This window comes from Sceloporus undulatus, chromosome 9 (assembly GCF_019175285.1).
Source record: "Sceloporus undulatus isolate JIND9_A2432 ecotype Alabama chromosome 9, SceUnd_v1.1, whole genome shotgun sequence".
Lineage (NCBI taxonomy): Eukaryota > Metazoa > Chordata > Lepidosauria > Squamata > Phrynosomatidae > Sceloporus > Sceloporus undulatus.
The window spans coordinates 32,106,886-32,125,841 of record NC_056530.1 but is presented as its reverse complement, the minus strand read 5'-3'; the positions used below and the strand labels follow the sequence as shown (position 1 = coordinate 32,125,841).

The window sequence follows — 18,956 nt, the reverse complement described above, 5'->3', positions numbered from 1 at the left end:
GGGGGTCCAAGTGGAGCTCCTTCTGCCATGCAGAATACGAATAACCATCATGGAAAAGCAATGCAAGCACTGAAGTGATACTTCTTTGGGTTGCATGCCTGCGATTATGTCAGAAGCCACAAAAAGGAGGCACCATGGACCTCAAGGAAAGGACAAAAAGGGCAGAGTGTCTAGCCCAGCATCCTCACCCCTCCTCCTTGTCTATCCACTCCTCAGTGACTGGGATACTGAGTCTAAAAGGGAACCCTTGCAATGCCACGCTCTGCCTTCTCCATCTGCAAAGCCCACAGCAGCCTCCTGCCAATGGTGCCAGTGGCAAAAAGCCCATCCCAATCCATCCCATCACAACCCTTGCCCAGCACTTTGCAGAAAGAGCAAGCGAGCCACGCATTCCTTAAAGTGCTGCCGAAGGAGCGCATGGGTCGATCGTTGCAGTGTTTCCAGGAGGGTGACTGCAATGCAAGCGTGCTTTTGGTCGGCATATTAGGTCTGGTTATTAACATATATTATTTATCCAGCGCCATCAGCATGAAGCCAGGCTTGGCTGCCAATGCTGGGTAAAGCACTTCATTCCCAATGCAGCCGCACACTCCTGCCAGCTTCTGGAAGGCCTTCTTCCATGTGAGCTCAGTCTGGCTTTTGGAGGGTCACAAACCCAGCTGGCCGTCTTGACCCCACTCTGATGTTGTTTGGCCGCACATGTCCCAGCTTTCATCTCCACAATGTTGGGCAGCATATGAGAAAGGGTGGCTCTCCAGGTGGTTCTAGAAATAGAGATCTCCCCACATTGTCCCTATTTGAGAGGGTCCTTGCTGCCTTTCACAGTTAGGGCTACTGGCACCTGAGCCCTTTTTTATTTTTGCCCAGCAAGGATCAATCGACACAGATGGCGCAAGGCTGGTTTATGCTCTGTAATCTGATCTCTCCGTTGGCTGGCAGGAAAGCAGCTGAAATTGCTGCACCTGCAAACTCCGGTGGACGGGACGAAACCCAATCCAACTTGGTGGCATTGTTTGGTGGGGATCGGTGTGCAAGTCATGGGGTGGGCATTGGTGGCACAAAGGCCCCCTCGGCTGTGCCAAGCTCTGGCCAACTCTGGCTCATGGTCTGGAAACTCCCCCCCCCTTTTTTTTGGACTCAGTTGTCTGAGTCCCTGAACAGTAGCAGCAGCTGGACAAGGGCTTGGGAGAGACTGCAATGCCATCAGCAGTGGGCTTGTGGGCTTGCACCCAGCTTTGGCTGTTCCTTGTTGGAAACCAGGTGCAAAGCTAGAGTATTTTTTGGAAAAAATGTAACTACAACTCTGCAGCACAAGACCAAAACAACGCTTTCCCCCAAATAAAGTGTACCAACAGCCGGCAAGGGAGTTCTGGGAGCTGGAACCTTACAGGAAAGTGTCTGCCTCTCTTCTTCATCCTTTATCTTTTTGTCTCCTTCCTCTTAGCTTTCAGGAACAAGTATTGAAATGACAGGCCCCTGATTCTTGGGAACACATGTGCATTTCTGTCCCTCTTGCCACCAGAGTCCAAGGCCCCCTCTGTCTTGCTAAGAAGACACATGCTCCCACCGTGAGCATGGATGTGCCATGGCCGCCACTCCACTCCCGCTGTGCCCAATGCGTGGTGGCTCTTTGACCCCTCCTGCCCCGGCTGCCGACTTGCGCCGCAGACCGCCTGGCCGCGCTGGCACTTGAACCGTGCCGTTTCTATGGCAGAGCTACTGTATCCTTGGCAACGCCGGGCACAGAAAAAGAGCCAGGAGAAAAAAAGACATAATCTTGGGGGATCTAGTGATGTGCGTGTGTTTGTGCCTTTGTATGTGGGGCCCCAGAGGAATCGGGTTCCTTCCCACTTCAGCGTCTCTTCTCTCTGCCTTCCCATGTGCCACATCTCTTGCATAACATAGCCCATCAGCCACATGGTTTAACAATTGGGCAACCGGGGATCATCATGTTCAAACGGCTCCTTTGAAATATTCAAAGCCATGAAATCAAAGCATCCCTGTTAGATCACTGGAACCAGAGCTCTCTGGAATCAAACCCCTTTCTCCCTTCTTTCTGCCTCCAAAACCTCCTTGGAGATTTTTCAACTGGATATTGGGCATCTTCTTTCAGGAGTGTTCCTGCATGGCAGAATGGGATGAGTATGCATGGTCCTTGGGGTACCCTTCCAACTCCATGGTTTTATGGTCCTATGACAACCAACGGATGGATGTATGGATGGCACACAGATGCACAAACACAGAGACACCTGCCTGCAACCTGTGCCTTGCTGACTTTGTGAAGCCAGACGGCCCAAAGGACGAGAAACAAGCCTTCTCCAGTCTTGGTGATGGTTGTTTGAGATAAGTTTTTTTAATTGCTTTGTTTGATCTGTACAAAGTTGTTGAAAAATATACAAATTGTACATTATCCCCCCATCGGCTGTGCAGCGCAGATCCCCCGCACTTTCCCAACCCTTTCCCCAAAGGAAACACAGGGATTGAGCTGTAATTGGTTGCTACTACAACCATTTCCAACTCGTGGCAACTCTATCGTGAGTTTTGGTGGCCAGATTTGTTTGGAGAGAGGGCTTGCCTTTGCCTTCCTCTGAGGTTGAGAGTGTGACTTATTGCCCAAAGTCACCCAGTGGGTTTCTGTGGCTGAACTGGGACAAAGAGTTGTGGTCCGACAGTCAAACCACTGCCCCACAAAGGACCAAATGGTCACCTCCAAAGTCTAGGAGCTAAAGTTACATAAATTTGGCAGAGAAAAAGTGCAACAGTTCTTTTAGATAAACACTCCAAATCCCCAAAATGGATGTGAGCAAAAAGGAGAAATGTGTGTGTCTGTGTTGGTGTCAAGGAGGAAATCAGATGGGAAACATTTTTGGGGAACCACTAAGGAAGTAGCCAGCTGTCCTTCCTCTTTTGTTTCGGAGCTGAAGAGGGTGGCACAGCTGGACTACAGTTCTCTATTAGAAATCATGCTGCCCCTGGCCATTGAGTTCGGGGTGGGCATGTGCCTGGGAAGAGGTGGGTTGGGGGTCCGACTGGTTCCCAGACGCAGAACCCCCACCTTATTCCAGAAAAGCACAGAACTAGGAACTATTATTTTGGGGAACTGAAAGGCTTTCCAGTCCCCCCATGCCTGGCTTGGCCAATGGACGGTTGCAGGAGTTATAGGCCTGAACCCAGTTCAGAGTCATTGGAAACAAGTGGATTTGCCTCCATCATTGTTCAGCCCTTGACTCCACTTGGGACTGGCTGACTGGATTCCAGCCAAAATCTGCGCAACATGGCAACATTTTGTAGCCTAGCATGGTTTCTAACAATTGCATGGTCTTCCTAGACAGTGTCCCAAGACGGCAAGGCAGGCGTTTTTGGGGAGCAGATGTTGCTGAATGGTTGGAAGCCAAGGAGACGGTGGAGCTGTGGAAATGGCAGGAGGCTGGACTCTGCCTGGTCCACCTTCCAAGGGGCCAAATGGCAAGGACCATCCAAATCCCATCCCTCCCCCATGAAGAATGGCTTCCACCTCACCATCTGGGATCAGCCACGGTCCTCAGATTGCCCCCCAAGTGGCCATGTTTCCACATGAATCCCAAATTCTGACGGAATCCCAGTTGCTCGATGGTTGCAACTGGGACTCTTGACTGGCTGCTTAGGAAGCCCTCACCCAGCAATGGGAGATGATGGGACATTCACCTGGCGGACATGATTACAAAGTGGACTACCGACTGTGCAAGGTGGGCACCTCTCTCACACCTGTGGGATAGAGGACCGCAGAGAGAAGGCTCCACCGGAGCCCAAAATGGACGGGAGTGAAGAGTAAACTTATTTGGCCAAACCAGATTTCCCAGAAGAGTAGGGTCACCTAGAGATGTTGGTGGGCAGAGGTTGGGATGGGACGGGGGGAACACCATTTAACGTCAATAGGATCAATATAAAAATACGTTCTCGTGAGGATTTGGTGGCACACGGAGCATTGGTACAGGCCAGATGCAACTGCGGTGGCAGCCACCTGCATGGCATTCTGGGAAAAGAGGCAACGCAGGTGGGCCTCCCCAGGCAGGGTCCGCCTTTTGCAAAAAATGGGAGGCGTCAAACTTTAATCATCGTCGTCGTCATCATCGTCGTCATCGTCATCGTCATCATCATCTTCTGTATTGATCTCTCCCGAGAGCACGTCCTCAATCCAGTCTTCCAGCTCCTCCGTGGAAGGGAGGTCGTCCTCATCGTCCATCTCTAGCCATATGCTATCAGCCTGGAGGAAAGAGGAAAGAGAGCATCGGAAGCGTTGGGAGGGAGGACGGGGGCCAGGAAGCTCTGGGGGGCTTCCATGGAGGATAGTGCCCCTCCATCCTTGGCCCCTTCCCAAGGATCAGGGCTGCAAAGGAAGATAGCTTCTCAATGCTGAGAAGGTGTGCCTTGATCAGGGAAACTCTTGAGGAGACCCTGGGCTAGTCATACCTCTTTCTCGGCCACCTCTGAATATATCCTGCCACATCTATCCTTGTTTGCATCTGTGAAATGTTGGAGCATATCACTAGCGCTAGAGCTAGAACTAGAGCTAGAGAGATAGAGGTAGCAACTGGCAATCCAGCATCACACCTGCATCATTCAAAGTCTTGCATGACTTGTAAATCCATCACCTGTAAATACCTTAAGCAAACCATTTCCTTATGACCCAGAGGACCTACTTGCTATAAGAAAGGAATCCTTACCTGCCAGCCCCACTGTTTTATTTGTATGAGAGAAGGCTGGCATCATGGAAACGATCAGCGTTACGTGGGCAGAGCAACCACAGAGCTGTGTCCACGCGTAAAGACACAGCGTAGATATCGCCCTCAAGGGCTATACCATCGTCCACCGAAGGATGCTGGAAACTGTTCTAAACGGCCATCTCTGTTTTGAGTTTGGCAACTGAACAAGGTGAACGCTGGAATATGGTTTGCTTATGTTTCAGTTCCATTTGTTAGTTACTTCAAGATAGATAGAGAGAGAGAGAGATCCGGGGGGGGGGGGGGGAACAGGACACACTTACATCTGTCACATTGACAACACCAATCTGAGGCCTGTTCAAGTCGATGCCGAAGGTTTTCTCCCAGTAAGGGATCAGCTGGGAAGGAGAGAAGGAAGAAGAGAAGAAAGAAAGAGTGAGGCTTTCTAGGGAAAAAAAACCCAAGGCATCTATGTTGAGGAAGGCCTACAGAATCCCAGCGCTTGGCAAAGTTACTTTTGTGGACAACAACTCCTTGAATCTTCCACCCATGTGTTCCAAAAAAGGACTTTCCCAAACTCCTGCACTCATCCCATCTAAAAAGCCCCATGGTTCCCTATTCACCAGTGGGAAGTCCTCTGGATCGATCCAGATGATGCTGAGGTCTGGGTTGTCTGTGTTGTCTTCGGCCACGTCCTTCAGGATCTCCAGGAACTCATAACCATCTGTGGACAGAGAGAAGAGAAGGGAAAAAGGGAGGTTGTGAGAAGGGGAGGAACGAAGAATGCAAGCCTTCCTCTCTTGGTTGCATTAGCTTACCAGGGTCGTCTTCCTCTGCAAAAGCAACAATGTGGATCCCATCGATATCATCCTCCTGGAAGAAGGAACAGACAGAGAGAGAAAGAGAAATGTAAGTCACTGCTGGCTCTCTGTCTGATTGATGTTGGTTGGGAATATACAATCCAATGGGAATCACATATTCCCAACAGATTGCATCTTGCACTGGATTCGCACATTGCACATTCCCAAGGGATTGCACAGGGCATGTGTTTACTTGCACACTGCACATTCCCATTGGATTGCACACTGCACATGTCATCCTCTCACATGCCTAGGATGCCTAGTAGATTTCTTCACACGGAAAATTTGCAAAGTTTGGGGGCTGATGAGCTCAGAAAAGGGCGGGTAAAAGGATACCAAAGAGGTGCCCAGAATTACACATATTAGACCTCCATCCACATATGTTCCTAACCGAATGTAGGAGAGACTGTAGAAAGTCAATAGCAAGCCTATGGGTGCTTTTAAAGGAGGACTGGGCACATCCAAGGCCCAACAAAGGAAAGGAGATACATAATTTATCAAGCCGCCGGACAGTAGAAAGTATTGCTTTGCAACAGAAACTGCTGGCTTTGCATTGCAAGCAGCTGCGCGACAGCATTACGGGGAGAGCGCTTCCTGTCTCTCTGACAAAAGCCAGCGGGGCAGGGAGGTTTCGGGAATGGAAGTGTGTGTCATTGCGTGTGTGCATTTGTGGTGCATAACATTTGGTCCCAACGTGACGAAACAGACAGGGCAGACTCTTTTCTGTTCCTCTGGCCCAGCTCTCCTCTGTTGCAAGCGGTCCTGATTTGAACTCTGTGCCCAAATCCATGGCTGGAGATCAGTCTCAGGGACATTAATAGGGGAATCCAAGGTCCTTCTGACCCCCATCATCCAGGGAAATGAGTGTCCCTCTCCCTGCCCCTTTGCCCTCAGACGTACCCAGGTTTCATACATGCTGTCTGGCTGGAGCTTCCTCAGGGTTGGCCTGCAAAGAAAACGGACAAAGAAGTGAGTTTGGATATGGCAGGAGATACAACAGAGAGAGAAATGATTTAACTGGACGGCCATCTTTTGCATTCTGGATTCCTGCAAGGAAATGGGTTGGACTAGTAGCTCTTGGGAACCTTTCTCTGTGACTTTATGGTTCAAAAGCAAACAAAATGCAGGTGTACCATCTACAATATGTAGGGAAAACAACCAGAGACCTATAGACACCCAGGAATCCCACACCAACAATCCTAACTAGGGAGCTTCAACTATATTTTTCCACCTGCCAGTTTCACCTCCGTTTGGAACAAAGGTGCCGTCTTTTGCAAGGACTTTGGGCAAAAGGGAGAATGCCTAAGACCTTGGCGATGGAGAGGGCAATACCAAACACCATCATCCACTGTAAGGTTGGCAGTACCAGGTTCTAATCTGCCACCTTGGTTACAACTCACTTTTTATTTCAGACCACTGAAGAAGGCAAAAGTTAAAACATTTGACTAATACAGAGACTTAGCCGTGTTAGTTTGGGAAATCAGTTTGCAAGGGGACCTGTGTAGTCCTCAAAGGTGCTACAAGATCCCTTTGTGCATGGATAAGTTCTGTTGGTGAATATAATAAACAGATAATAAAAACACCCATCCCTCTGCTAAGACTGAAGGGGCACTGTCTAGCCTTGGATGCCCAATGGGCAAATGTTAGCCGGCCAGCCTTGCAAGGCTGCTTCGCAGATTTCTTGCACTGGCGAGGGTTGGATTAGATGCCCATTGGTAACCTCTTCCAGCTCCATCTTTCTTTTGCAAGAGCGCATGCAAGGAAGGGCTACAGAGGAGCAGACAAACAAGGCCAGGGCTTTTGCAGTGGCTTTGAAACCAATTAATGTCTAAGCGAAGAAGAAATGACCTTGGCTGTTTCTGGGGAATCTGGATGCAGCCCCTCGAAGGCACAGAGAGAGAAGTGTGGCACAAATGGGCTCTCCCTCCCTCTGCCCAACTCTGCTGTGGCTGCTTTGCAAGGCCAGGGATGGAAAGGGGGGGAGGTTGTTTTGCAAGATGGGAACCCAGTGTGTGTGTTGTGTGTTTGTGTTTGTGGGTCAAAGCCAGAGCAAAAGGAGGAGGAGGCGAAGGCCAGTGAAGGATGGGAGAGGAATAGAAGGGAGAGAAGGGATGGAGGACACCCTCGCCTTGCAAAAAGCAATGCCCTTATCCCAGCTTTAATGCCAACGCAGTGCCAGGAAAGGGAGGGCGTTTTTTTGGGGGGATGGCTGCCATGGCAACCAAAGCCCCTGATCTGCCAAACCTTGCTTAGCAGCCATTGGCTGGAGATGCCAGGGCAGCTGGGAACCAGAGTGGCATGGGCATGGTCTCCTTCTTATGAAAAAGAAAGGGACAAAGACGAAACAGTGCATGGGTGGCACCACAACAAATTCACACACACACACCCCACGGTGGAATGGAGGGGAACCCGGCTTCTGAGAAGCCTTGCTCTCCAAAATGGTGCCCTGTCCTTGTTTCTTTCCACCTTCGCCAGAGACAAGGAGATGGCACTGGAGCAAGTTCAGACCCTCGGTGGGGGGCTCAAAAGGACCCACCTCTGGGCCACCTGTGGTCCATGGGCCACCTTTCCATCACTCCTGAATCAGTAGAAAGGGTGGAGCAAAGAGGAGTTACTTCTCCAGTTTCAGAGGCAGGTGACAGGGAGGGTAAAGGCATCCATGGTGCCATGGGGCACAAGGGCCATTTAGGAGGATGGATCAGCCCTTGGGTTCTCTGGGGAGAATGGGTGCTCTAGCGCTTTCTCTCTTGCTTGCCCTTATCCCCACTCCAATGGGCATCTCTGTCTGTTTCCAAATAATAATAATCTGCAAATGCAATTGCAAAGGGGTCACTTGTTCTGCCTGGCATTGCCAGGGTGGGATTTGTTTCCAAGAGGCCCGGTTGGTTGGTCTGTCGGTTGCCTGGCTGGTTGTTTTGACAGCGAAGCGGAAGAGTCCTGATGAATGGCTTTTGATGGCTGGTGGGTACCAGCTACTACCAGACACACGTTTGGGAGGCAGAGGGAAAAGGGAGGGGGGCAAAAGAATGGCACACACAGTGGCCTCCACAAGCGGTTTAAAAAGACAACACATGCATGCACTATAAGAATGAACCACCTCCTTTCCATTTAACTCTATTTATATTGATGAAGAGAGGGAAATGGGCTTTAAAAGTTTTGCGTGTTGCAATTTTTGTCTCTCCAAGAGGACTGACTCTTGCATATGTTTGTGCTTGGTAGACCGTTTTGGGAAAGGACCCTAGGAACGGCCGCAGTGCAAGACCCTCACCTCTTATGCTCTTCCAGGAACTGCACAATTTCTTGCTCGCTGTTTGGCTTGTCTGGGATGGTGACCGGTTCCTCTGTGAAAGGCTCATAGTAGTCGATTTCGTTCAGTTTGAGGGACAGCTTCTTGGCAACCTGGAGTGGCAAAGAGAGCAGGGAATGAGCATGGCTTCTCCTCTTCCCAAGCCTTCTGCCCCATAAAACATACAACTCTCAATTAAAACAGGTGAATAATTAATCCTAGGAGCTGAAAGTTGCAGAGTTCTGTCCTGAGTTCAAATCCCACTTGCCCCTCCGTATTTTCTGGTTATGCCTCCTTTCTCTCCCAGCCTTGAGTACGTACCTTGCTATCAAAGGTGGCAAAGAAGGGGATGTAAGGATGGAACTCCTCTGCAGCGTCTTCATACGCTTTGTAATCTGGAAAAGTAGACCGGAGAGGATCAGCACATTTGCACCCACACATGTCGAGCCATAAACTTTTTTTAAGCTAGTTTGGAGTACGTACGTTCTGAGTCCTCATTCTTGAAGTATCCAATCAGTTTGGGCTCATCTTCTATGTTCTCGAAGGCCTGGAGTTCATGGTCTCCCTCAATGAACTCCACGGGATCCTCCAGGACCTGAAGGAAAGAGCAATGGCCACGCAGTCCAGCCTCCCTCTCTGATGGAGCTTGGAAAAGGACTACAATTCCCATAGGTCAGGCTGCTTGGATACCTCTGGGAGTCACAGTCTCAAGCACCAAGCTTTGGGGATCTGTGACCTTTCTTCCAAAAGATCATTGGCTTCAGATGTGGAGCAAACCAAGGAGGGGTCTTGGGGAGACCTGCTCCCCACCTTCTATGGCATCCTATAGGGAAACCCTATAGGTAAATGTGGCATCCTTCAGACATCTTGACCCCAGGCCGCTTGACCAGTCAAAGCCAGGGGTCAGGTAGCCACTGGCACGCATGGAATTGCATACTCTAGCTTGCAAGATGGAAGCCAAAAGCAAAGATGGGAGCCAAGATGGGCGCCCTATGCAGAGCACATTGCAGTTGTCCGGTTGGACAAGGTACTGGACCAAAAGCATGGAAATGTTATTAGAGGGTCTATTATCCCCCAAATTCAGGGGACAATCCAGGAGAAGGTGAGTAGAGCTATGGGTAAAAGTTACTCACATCCAGGAGAAACTCCACTAAAGTGTCGGCAGAGAACTCCCCATCGTACTCAATGATTTCGTCGTCCTTGAAGACGTAGATGCTGTCTTCCTCTGACAGTCCTGGAGGTGGGAGATGCAAAGAAGAAAGGTGTCCCTCAGAGGATGATGGGGGCATGAGTCCCTCCCTCATGGTCAAAGGCTAGGATTCCCCAAAAGGATGGAACCCAGTTTGATTTGTGCCCCTCAGCCAGGTGCGAAACCATCCACTCTCCCAGGAGGGAGCATCTGGCTTTACGCAGGAGCCATACAAGGGAAGTGTGTGCATATAAGAGCTTCAGAGAAGTTACTTTTGGGGATGATGGTTCCCAGAATCCAAAGGTGTGGGGATTCTGGGAGTTTCCACCATAAGTTATTTTTCCAAAATGCAAAGATTTATTATCAACCTTTTGCAGGATCCTGCTGTCGAAACCAAGGCAGTTGATGCCAGTCTCTTTGGGGCAGAGACCTAAGTGTTGATGTTTGCAAAGCACAAGAAAGGAGCTGGGAAATGCCACGGTTTTGCATTTCAAGGCAGCTTTCCACTGCCATCTAGCGGCTCCTGGCAATAAAAACCCAACCGCTTTCCCCCTCCTTCTGGAAGGAGGCAGGATCAGCCAGGGCTGGAAAAGTTACTTTTATCAGGTCACTGGGATTTTCTAATTTCATGCTGTTACTCCTTGTATTGCTGGAGAAGTAACCCACTGCATTATTTATACATTGTTTAGTTAAAATACAGTGGACCCTTGACATCCGCTGGCGTTTGGTACCAGGACCTCCCCATGGAGACCAAAACGCACGGACGCTCAAGTCCCATTAAGTACAACAGCAAAGTGAAAGGGTGGCCCTTATATAAAATGGCAAAATCAAGGGTTACTTTTGGAATTTATATTATTTTTGAGTGTTTTCATGGTTACAGAGGTTTGTTTGTTATGGATGGGAATAAATCAAAATGCACTATCTATTCCCATCCAATGCATAAACCGGGAACGGATGCTTTCTCATGCATGACTTTGGTTGCAGGGACTTTGCAACTGACATGGAAACTGCCTTCGAGGGTCTGCAAATGGAGGGTCTCCACCTTTGGTTTGGGTCTGACTCCCAGCATCCGGTGTTTCCAGGACCCCTCTTCTTCTCCCGCTTTGCCCTCCAATTCCAAGGAACCCCCGCCATCCTCACCAAGCTTCTTGGCCACAGCGGCATCCTTCTCCGAATCCACCAGGCCGAACCCGACCCCTTTATCTTCCAGGACTTGGGCGGCTAACTAGGAGAAAGAGTCCAGAGGGGGGCAGGAAGGAAGGAAGGAAAGAAAGAAAGAAAGAAAGAAAAGGGGGAATGAAAAAGCCTTGGAGAGAGAAAAGTGTTTGGAATTAGGCACACAACCAAGTTATATAGCTTGGGTTATCTGGGGCGTCTAAATACAATGTGCCCCCAATCCTGTGGCCACAGCATGCAATGTGGCCACAGCATGCAAAGGCAGAAGAGCAGTCAGGATGGCCTTTAGTCGGCTAGCAATGTCCAAGGGGCCGAACCTCTTTATGAAAAACCTGGGAGAGCAACCCTTGGAAGTCCAAGGTGAGCCCCTGACTGGATTGACCATTAGCCCTTGTCCATCCCAGTCCATCTCATGACCCTCCCATTTATCTTGCATTGCATGGGGACGATGGGACCTCCCTCCATCAACAGGGTAGAAATGCATCCCTTGCATCATCCAAAACCCACTCCTTCATTGCCAGAAGAATTCAGAAAAAGTAGGAGGAATCCAGCAGCACCTTTTGGTTTATTTCAACATGGATAGTAGATTTCACTTCTCCAGCTGGAATTCATCTCCGATCTCAGGCCTGCAAACCAAAATCACCTCTCTTTACTGTTCAAAGGTTTGTAGCCAGTGTTATATCTGCATCATTTGGTATCTGCTTACGCTCCAATCCCAGCACTAGAACTAATGGACCCATGGCTTATATTAATTCCATCGTTGGAAATGAATTAAAGCATCCATGAGTGTTCATGCTGAAATAAAGATGTGTGTTGTTTGCCTCCAAGTCGTTTCTGGCTTATGGAGACCCTAAGGTGAATCTATCATGAGGTTTTCTTAGCAGGTTTCTTCAGAGGAGGTTTGCCATTGCCATCCTCTGAGACTGAGAGAGTGGAACTTATTGCCCAAAGTCGTCCAGAGGGTTGCCATGACCCTGTGGCTTAATATTGTGCTCCTTCCATTGCCTCTGAGGAAGTGGGTTGAAACCCACAAAAGCCCATCCTGAAATAAAGCCAAGCTGCCACTCAACGTCTCCTTCCCTCCCTCCCTTTTGTGCGCCAAACTCTTCGCTAGAACTGAGCTAAAAAATTAATGTTTGGAAAAGGATGGCATTCGAGATTTTGGCCTCCCTTCAGGGTCTGATTGTCTGGTTTCGGCACCTGTTTAAGGAGAGATTTCTTTTCGCACGCGGCCAGAGATCAGATGTCGAGTGTCGGATATCAAACCAAGAGAGCGGTCACTCATCAGAGCCCACCAGGGCTTGGAAAGTCACCGCTTGCTATATTTCATGGGAAGCTAGGTATCAAAGACGCTGAGCCATTTCATTGCAAGGACAGATTTCAGGTGCATCTGGAAATTTTGAATTACGCAAACTGAGTTCAAAGGTCAAGAGTAGTGTCCACTCTGCAAAAAGTTGGTGGTCCAAAAAACCCCTTTTTGTCTGTTTTTTATTATATATGTTTGATATTCCATCCTTTGGTGGAAAAGGTGATCATCATCATCATCATCATCATCATCATCATCATCATCATCTCTCCCTAGTCAAGTTCTGGTCTCCACTAGGGTGAGGAGCTTATATCGTTCCAAATGTGGTTGGACTGCAAATCCCGGCAGCAATGGAACCAGTGGCGAGGAACGCTGGGCCTTGCAGTCTATTCATGTCTAAGGGCCACATTTCCCACGCCCTAAGGACCCACTTCTCTTGACCTGAGCCTTGTTTTTTGAGCACTCTTTTGCTGTGCTTAAAGGTGACCCTTTCTTGGTATGCAAGTCCTCTTAATGGTCTTCAAAGCCCTTGCCAATCCAGGGATTGAAGAGAGAGAAAGGCCAGAGGGGGGCATTTTGGGGACTTTGGAGATGACCCCCTCCAAAGTCATCCTGCATTTCTGGCACTCCTGAAATGCCCCACGGCTTAAGCGTATCATCCACCTGAAAGCCAGCTGCCTGCACCAAAAGTTTCTTTTTCAATCTCTCCAATTTTACATCTATGTCCTACAAAGCCCACCTGGGACAGCTGGAGGAATTTGTAGTGCTTCTCTTTTGGCTGACCCACCGCCTCTGAACACAACCAAGGCCACCTGTTCCTATCACTTGGTGTCAGTTGCATGTCGGCATTAGGACAGAGACGTCCGTCATTGCTTCATATTAGTTTATCCTGTTGCATCATAAGTGTTTTAGATTCAGGATGCTATATTTTATTTCATGTGGTCATGGATGGAAAGGAAGATCCATTCATGCGATCGCCAAGGGCTTCTGGTTGGGTTGGCATCCCCTTCCTGGCCTGTAATGGCCATCTTAGCCACATTGGATCCTGCCTCCTACATTTCACAACCTCCTCCTCCACTTTCCTGGGATCGGCCAGGACTAGAAACCGGGATCCTCATGCAGAGAGCTTTCTGATAAGCATGCTACAGTTTAGTCCTGGAGACAATTTCCCGGACGAAAGGAACCACCTTCCATTCCTGCAGAGATCTGCAATGCTTTTGAAATGGCTAGGTTCCCTCATTCAGCCAAAAGCCAAAGGTCACCATGGTCTCCAACTGCCCACTCCAACCACTGGATCCTTCTCTCCAATCCAACCCGCTCCCAGGTGATAACCCAATGCTTAAAGCACTCCATATGGCTGGATCCCTCTGGCCATTGGTGACCCTTCAGGCTCCCTCTTCCCAGCTCCCCTTGGACTTTCTTTTCCCCTTCTACTCCAAGGGTTATCTAATCCTCCTGCTGCGCAAGGCATGCCGAAATAACACTTCCCTAATGGAGAGCATCTCTGAAATGCTGCCTGCTCCCTTGGGTCAATTTTTAGAACTGTCCCACCGAGCTGCGCACTCTCCAGCCATTGCATCCCTTGCAAAAGCCACAGCACTGATGGCAGAGACTGCATGCGCCTGGCATGCTCACATTCCCCCCATCCTCACATTATCCCCCCCAGCCCCCCTGTGTGAGATTCCTAAGGAAACTATTCCGGGCCTTTCGGCAGGAGAGGAGAAGGAGGAGGAGGAGGACCGAGAGTGATGCCACCGGCTGGGATCTTCTCAAAGAAGGCGCTCCAATTATGGAGATGGCAGATTTAGCTCCCTTGCTCCTCTCCTCTCCTGGGAAGGGTCCTTCGCTCTTTGCCTTTTGTGGGGGGGGGGGTGTTCAGCTGTGGGGCTTCAGTTATGGGGCTTCTGCACATTTGGAGAAGTTGGTGGCCATTCATCCATCTCTTGCCAATTTGAGAGTTCGGACTGGATTCTTCCTAACTTGTCTGTTCTTCCTTCCTCATTCACAGCTTTTGCAATCTTGGCCATGCTCTGGTGTCCCTTGGCCACACATGTCCCAGTTTTCATCTGTGAAATGTCGGAGGTTATCAGTTTGGGGTCGTCAAAATAACTAAATTTCATCAGTTTTGTGCAATTGTTAGACTCATGCACTTTTTTTGCAGGGGTGGCAGGAGGGTGTTGCAATGACCAAGAAGGCAAATGGTCTGGAAACCAGCAAGCCCTATGAGGAGCAACATACATCCAGGGTCTCTCTATCTGGCTCTGTGGGTAAGAGAGACATATTTGAAATCGGTTGTGCAAGAGATGGAGATGCTGTGGCGGCTCTACTGCAGCAATGCCATGCTGGCCAGCTCCAACCAGGGAAGCTGGGGAGTTGCTGGATATCACTCCTTTTTTGTACCTCCAAGCACAGAGCCATTCACGCACATCACCTTAGCAGGCATTGGGATGGGGGGATGCGCCCCTGACTTTGACCCCAGAACAGAGGTCCTTCCTTCATTATGGCAACCTCCCCTGCCTCCTATTTCTGCCTTCTGGGTGGACAGAGGCAAATGGGAGCCATCCCCACATGGGCCCTGAGCAAACCCAAGGGGGTCCGTCCTCTGACCGGAGTCCAGCTCCAACAGTAGCCAAGCAAGAGGTTAAGTAGCCAATCTCCCCACACCCCTCTTCAATGCAGCCCCTTCTTCAGTGATCTCCCCCAACCGCCAGCCAAATAAACACACACTATAGGAGAATCTATAGGGCTGACCTAAGACACGCTGCAGCTGCTAGAGGCAAAGGAGGAAAGGCCCTCATTCCTTCTTCCAAAGGGCTGGTGGTGGGGTCTCTCAGGAAGTAACTACTAGGAGGGGGCATTGTCTCTTCCAAGGAAGAATAATCCCTCCATGAAATGTCCCTTCATTCCCTATACTTTTTGAATTGCAGAGCGATCTTGTAGTGCCTTTGAGATTAACTGAAAGAAAGAAGTTGGTAGCATGAGCTTTCCTAGGCTTAAGTCTACTTCCTCAGATGCATTTGATCATAGACCAATTTCTTTCAGTAAGTCTGAAAGGTGCTACAAGATCTCTCTACCAACTGATTTTACAGACTAAGACAGCTATATCTTTGGATTCTCGAAACACGGTGACTTAAAACTTCAGTGGTAGAGTTTAGGTACTCCAAGAAAATGCCAAAGGCAAAGCAACTCAGGGATGTCAGGACCCAGCAAATAACAGAGTCAAGAATGATTTTCAGTGCCTCACTTTCTGCCGTACTAGGAATTGGGGGACTGAAGGAAAATGTTATGGGCAGAATTCTTACTTGGAGGCAGCATGCCCACATTTTGCCCCCTCTGTATCTCTATAGCTGGCAGTCTGATGCCATCCTCCATGGCAGCTGATGCCCACTCAGAGACAGAGAGGCACATCCTTCTCAATGCTCTGCAAAGTCATCCCATGTCTCTCACTTTTGTCCGCCTGGAAAGCCATGTCAGGCCCTGCTGACCCTGGTTAGCCGGCTAACATGAGGGACAGGTGGCCCTCCTGGCTGCAAGCATTCCCTGAGCCAGAGAACCACCATGAGTGCTTCTGTGCATGAACGCCAACGGAAGGTGCTCCCTGCTCTGGCACATGCACATGGACCCCTTGTGCCCCCTCCTGGTCTTTACCTCCAGGATGAGCTCCTCCAGCTCAAACTGCTTCTGGGAGGCCCTGTCGTCCCCCACCGGCTCGTGGTAGAGCAGCGCCAGGATGTCAAACTTCTTCAGGATGGCCTTGTAGTTCTTGGCATTGATGTCCACCACCCGGTCCACGCCGTCGTATTCGGGGAAATCCAGTCCCTCCTCGCCCCGAACCACAGGGCTGCGGATCATGGCCACCAGCAGCAGCAGTGCCGCCGGCACCAGGCCCAAGCGCTTCATCCTGACCTGGTTGGGCGTTATTGGACTTTGGGTTCCCAGAAGGAAAGAGGGAGATGAGTCGAGGCAGGGATGCTCCAGGGATCCCTCTGTGGTCCTCTCTCTTCCTTCCAGCAGTCACAGAAAGATGAACCTGAGAAGGAGAACCGTGGACAGGGATGTGCAGCCCTCCTCCTCCTCTGCCCTTCCTCTTCCCCTCCTCCTCTTCTTCCTCCTCCTCCTTCCTTCCTTCTCCTCCTTCTCTCCTGCCTCAGCCTGTGGCTCCCTTTAAGGTGGCAGCTGGCAGGGCGAGGGTGCCCAGGCTGGAGGCGCGGGGGTCTTTGCTGACACAGGGGGAGGCAATGGTGGATATGACCCCCTGCTGGTGCTCAGGGTGGTGACAACCACTCAGAGGGGCGCAGAGCTCCCAAAGCCAAGGTGAAAAGCCACCGGCCGCAGCCCATAAAAGAGGCTGGAGGGGGAGGGCACTGGGGTTGGAGGGACGTCTTGTCCTCAGGCATTTGGCCGTATGGGGCCCCATCCCCCCTCTCCTGACACACCCCACCCCTCTGCTCCCTGCCTATATATGTATATGGTGGACATATAGGCCACCCCCCCATCTCCCAATATGCCTCTTGGCTCTCTCTTTGGGCTAGCAGGGGGCCCAGGACCCCAGAGACATGCCTAAACATGCCACATGCGGCCCTAGGGTTGACAGTGTGAAAACTGGCAAGGGCTCCTCTAACTTTCATGCTTGCCCAGAAGAGGGGATTGCAACCCACAACCGAGTCACAAGCTGCACTTGTGGAAATCCCATCTCCTGTCCAACCATTAGAAGTGTGGTATCCCCCGCTCGTTTCTTCTTTGGGAACCCTATGCATGTCTCCTTCTCTTTCATGGACCCACACTGGGGTCTTCTTGGGCTGGCTGGGTTGAGATTTCTCAGGGGCCTGAAACCTGGAGGCATTCTTCTTTACTCATGTTCTTGCTATTGCTACTCGCCCTATTAAGGAAGGGCCCCAGGTTGGAAAGAGAGAGGAGGAGGCATGCTAGCCGAAGGCTGAGGCTGGGAATGGAGGAAGGCGGTGGAGGGCCTGGGAGGCGAAGCAGGGTGGCTAAAAATAAAGGGAGATGAGTCGGAGGTAAACCAAGACTTGTGCCGAGGGCAGGGAAATTAGAGAGCAGGGAGGCTGGGGAGGAGTGGAGGCGCTGTGATGCCCACCGGGTGGATTCCTTCTTGAGGGTGGTTAGGTAAGTGTGCCCATCTGTACAAGGAAGAGGGGTTAGGTAATTGTCTCACTCCCTCCTGGACCGCTCTGGCCTTGCAAGGCGCATCTTATCCTCCAGCGTCTCTGCCAGCCAACGTCACCAAAAGGACCCCTGCCAGCCTCCCAACATGGAGGCCTGGGCCAATGGTGGGAACGGATGTGGTCCACCGGTTCTTCCTCTCTGCTGGCTTCCATAGGGAGATTAAGGCCTTCCTCCTTCACATGTTTCTCTTTGGAGAACAATTCAGAATATCCTGGGCCTGAAAGGACAGGCAAGCAGAGGGTCCTACGGACTCTCCCAGTGGATCCAGGCAGTGGCACATCTAGTATACTTGGCGCCCAGTGTGGGTCACTTTTTAATACCCCTTTCTCTATCCAACAGTCTTTTCCAGGTCTAGGGGAGCGGCTAGCCAGGTGGGAAAGCGAGGCGGCTCTACTAACCGGCTAGCAAAGCCAGAAGAGCCACCAGACTTAGAAAACAGACCCTTCCACCTGGGCACAGGGTGCATCCTCTTTTATGGTCCGCATCCCCAGCACAACCTTATTGATGCCCATGGATCCATGGCCAAGATGCGCTGGTGGCGGAGGCATGTGAGACCCAGAGATAGGGAGAGAAGGAGGACGCTGGGCGACCCCTCAGCCCCTGAGACCCAGGCCAGGCCAGTGAACCCACGAAGGAGTGCCAATTTGCAGAGGAAGATTCCTTGCAAGTGAAGGACTCTTCACAAGTGAGACTCCCAAAGCTAATTTGATAGCGAACAGCCACAAAAACAGTCCCTGTGCTCCAGCACGCCTGACTCTGAAACAGAGTTGCCTTAAAATGTGGGACAAGAGACAACCCAAGAAGACCTCAATGTGGGACAAGAGACCCCATTGGGGGACCCTGAACAAGAGGGGCCATGTCTTCTATTTTGGGGGGAGAGGGAGAGTGGAAAACTAAGTCCCCCCCCCCAGACCCTTCATCCCTCCTCTGAGCCCAGCACTTTGGTCAGCAGATGCCAAGGTAACCAGATCCCTCTCCCTGAAGATTAGCAGGTTAGCTGGTAGCATGGCTGGGGGGCATCTCTCCCTCTCCCCGCCCCAAAGAAATTCCACTCCAAATTAAAAAAGGGAAGGCTGGGCACTTAGGTGGCAGAAGGAGGGAGGAGAAAGAAGGAAGGATGGATGGAGGGATGGTCCTTGTCTCTGCCATTGCACAGCCATGTGGGCAAGCGGACTTTGCCACGGCTGAGAGGAGAAGTCCCTCTGTGTGTGCTTTCAAGCCACCTGTCTACTTATAGCGACCCATTCGTACC

General features: G+C 50.6%; 1 protein-coding gene across 1 annotated transcript; it reads right to left on the bottom strand.

Moving 5' to 3' along the window:
• Positions 1-2,328: 2,328 nt before the first annotated feature.
• Positions 2,329-16,856, bottom strand: CASQ1 (calsequestrin 1). The gene is made up of 11 exons (XM_042440957.1): positions 16,166-16,856; positions 11,176-11,260; positions 9,980-10,080; positions 9,330-9,441; positions 9,168-9,241; positions 8,829-8,959; positions 6,461-6,506; positions 5,519-5,573; positions 5,324-5,424; positions 5,024-5,098; positions 2,329-4,243 (listed from the first exon to the last, which is right to left on the bottom strand). The coding sequence occupies exons 1-11, from the start codon at positions 16,415-16,417 to the stop codon at positions 4,088-4,090; spliced, it is 1,188 nt and encodes a 395-aa protein (XP_042296891.1). The 5' UTR covers positions 16,418-16,856; the 3' UTR covers positions 2,329-4,087.
• Between the last annotated feature and the right edge of the window lie 2,100 nt (positions 16,857-18,956).

Coding starts and splice junctions, on each gene's coding strand:
- CASQ1 (XM_042440957.1), bottom strand. CDS start 16,417: ATGAAGCGCTTGGGCCTGGTGCCGGCGGCACTGCTGCTGCTGGTGGCC. Junction 5,425..5,518: donor TGCAGAGGAAGACGACCCTG/GTAAGCTAATGC, acceptor CTCTGTCCACAG/ATGGTTATGAGTTCCTGGAG. Junction 5,099..5,323: donor ATCCAGAGGACTTCCCACTG/GTGAATAGGGAA, acceptor TCTCCTTCCCAG/CTGATCCCTTACTGGGAGAA.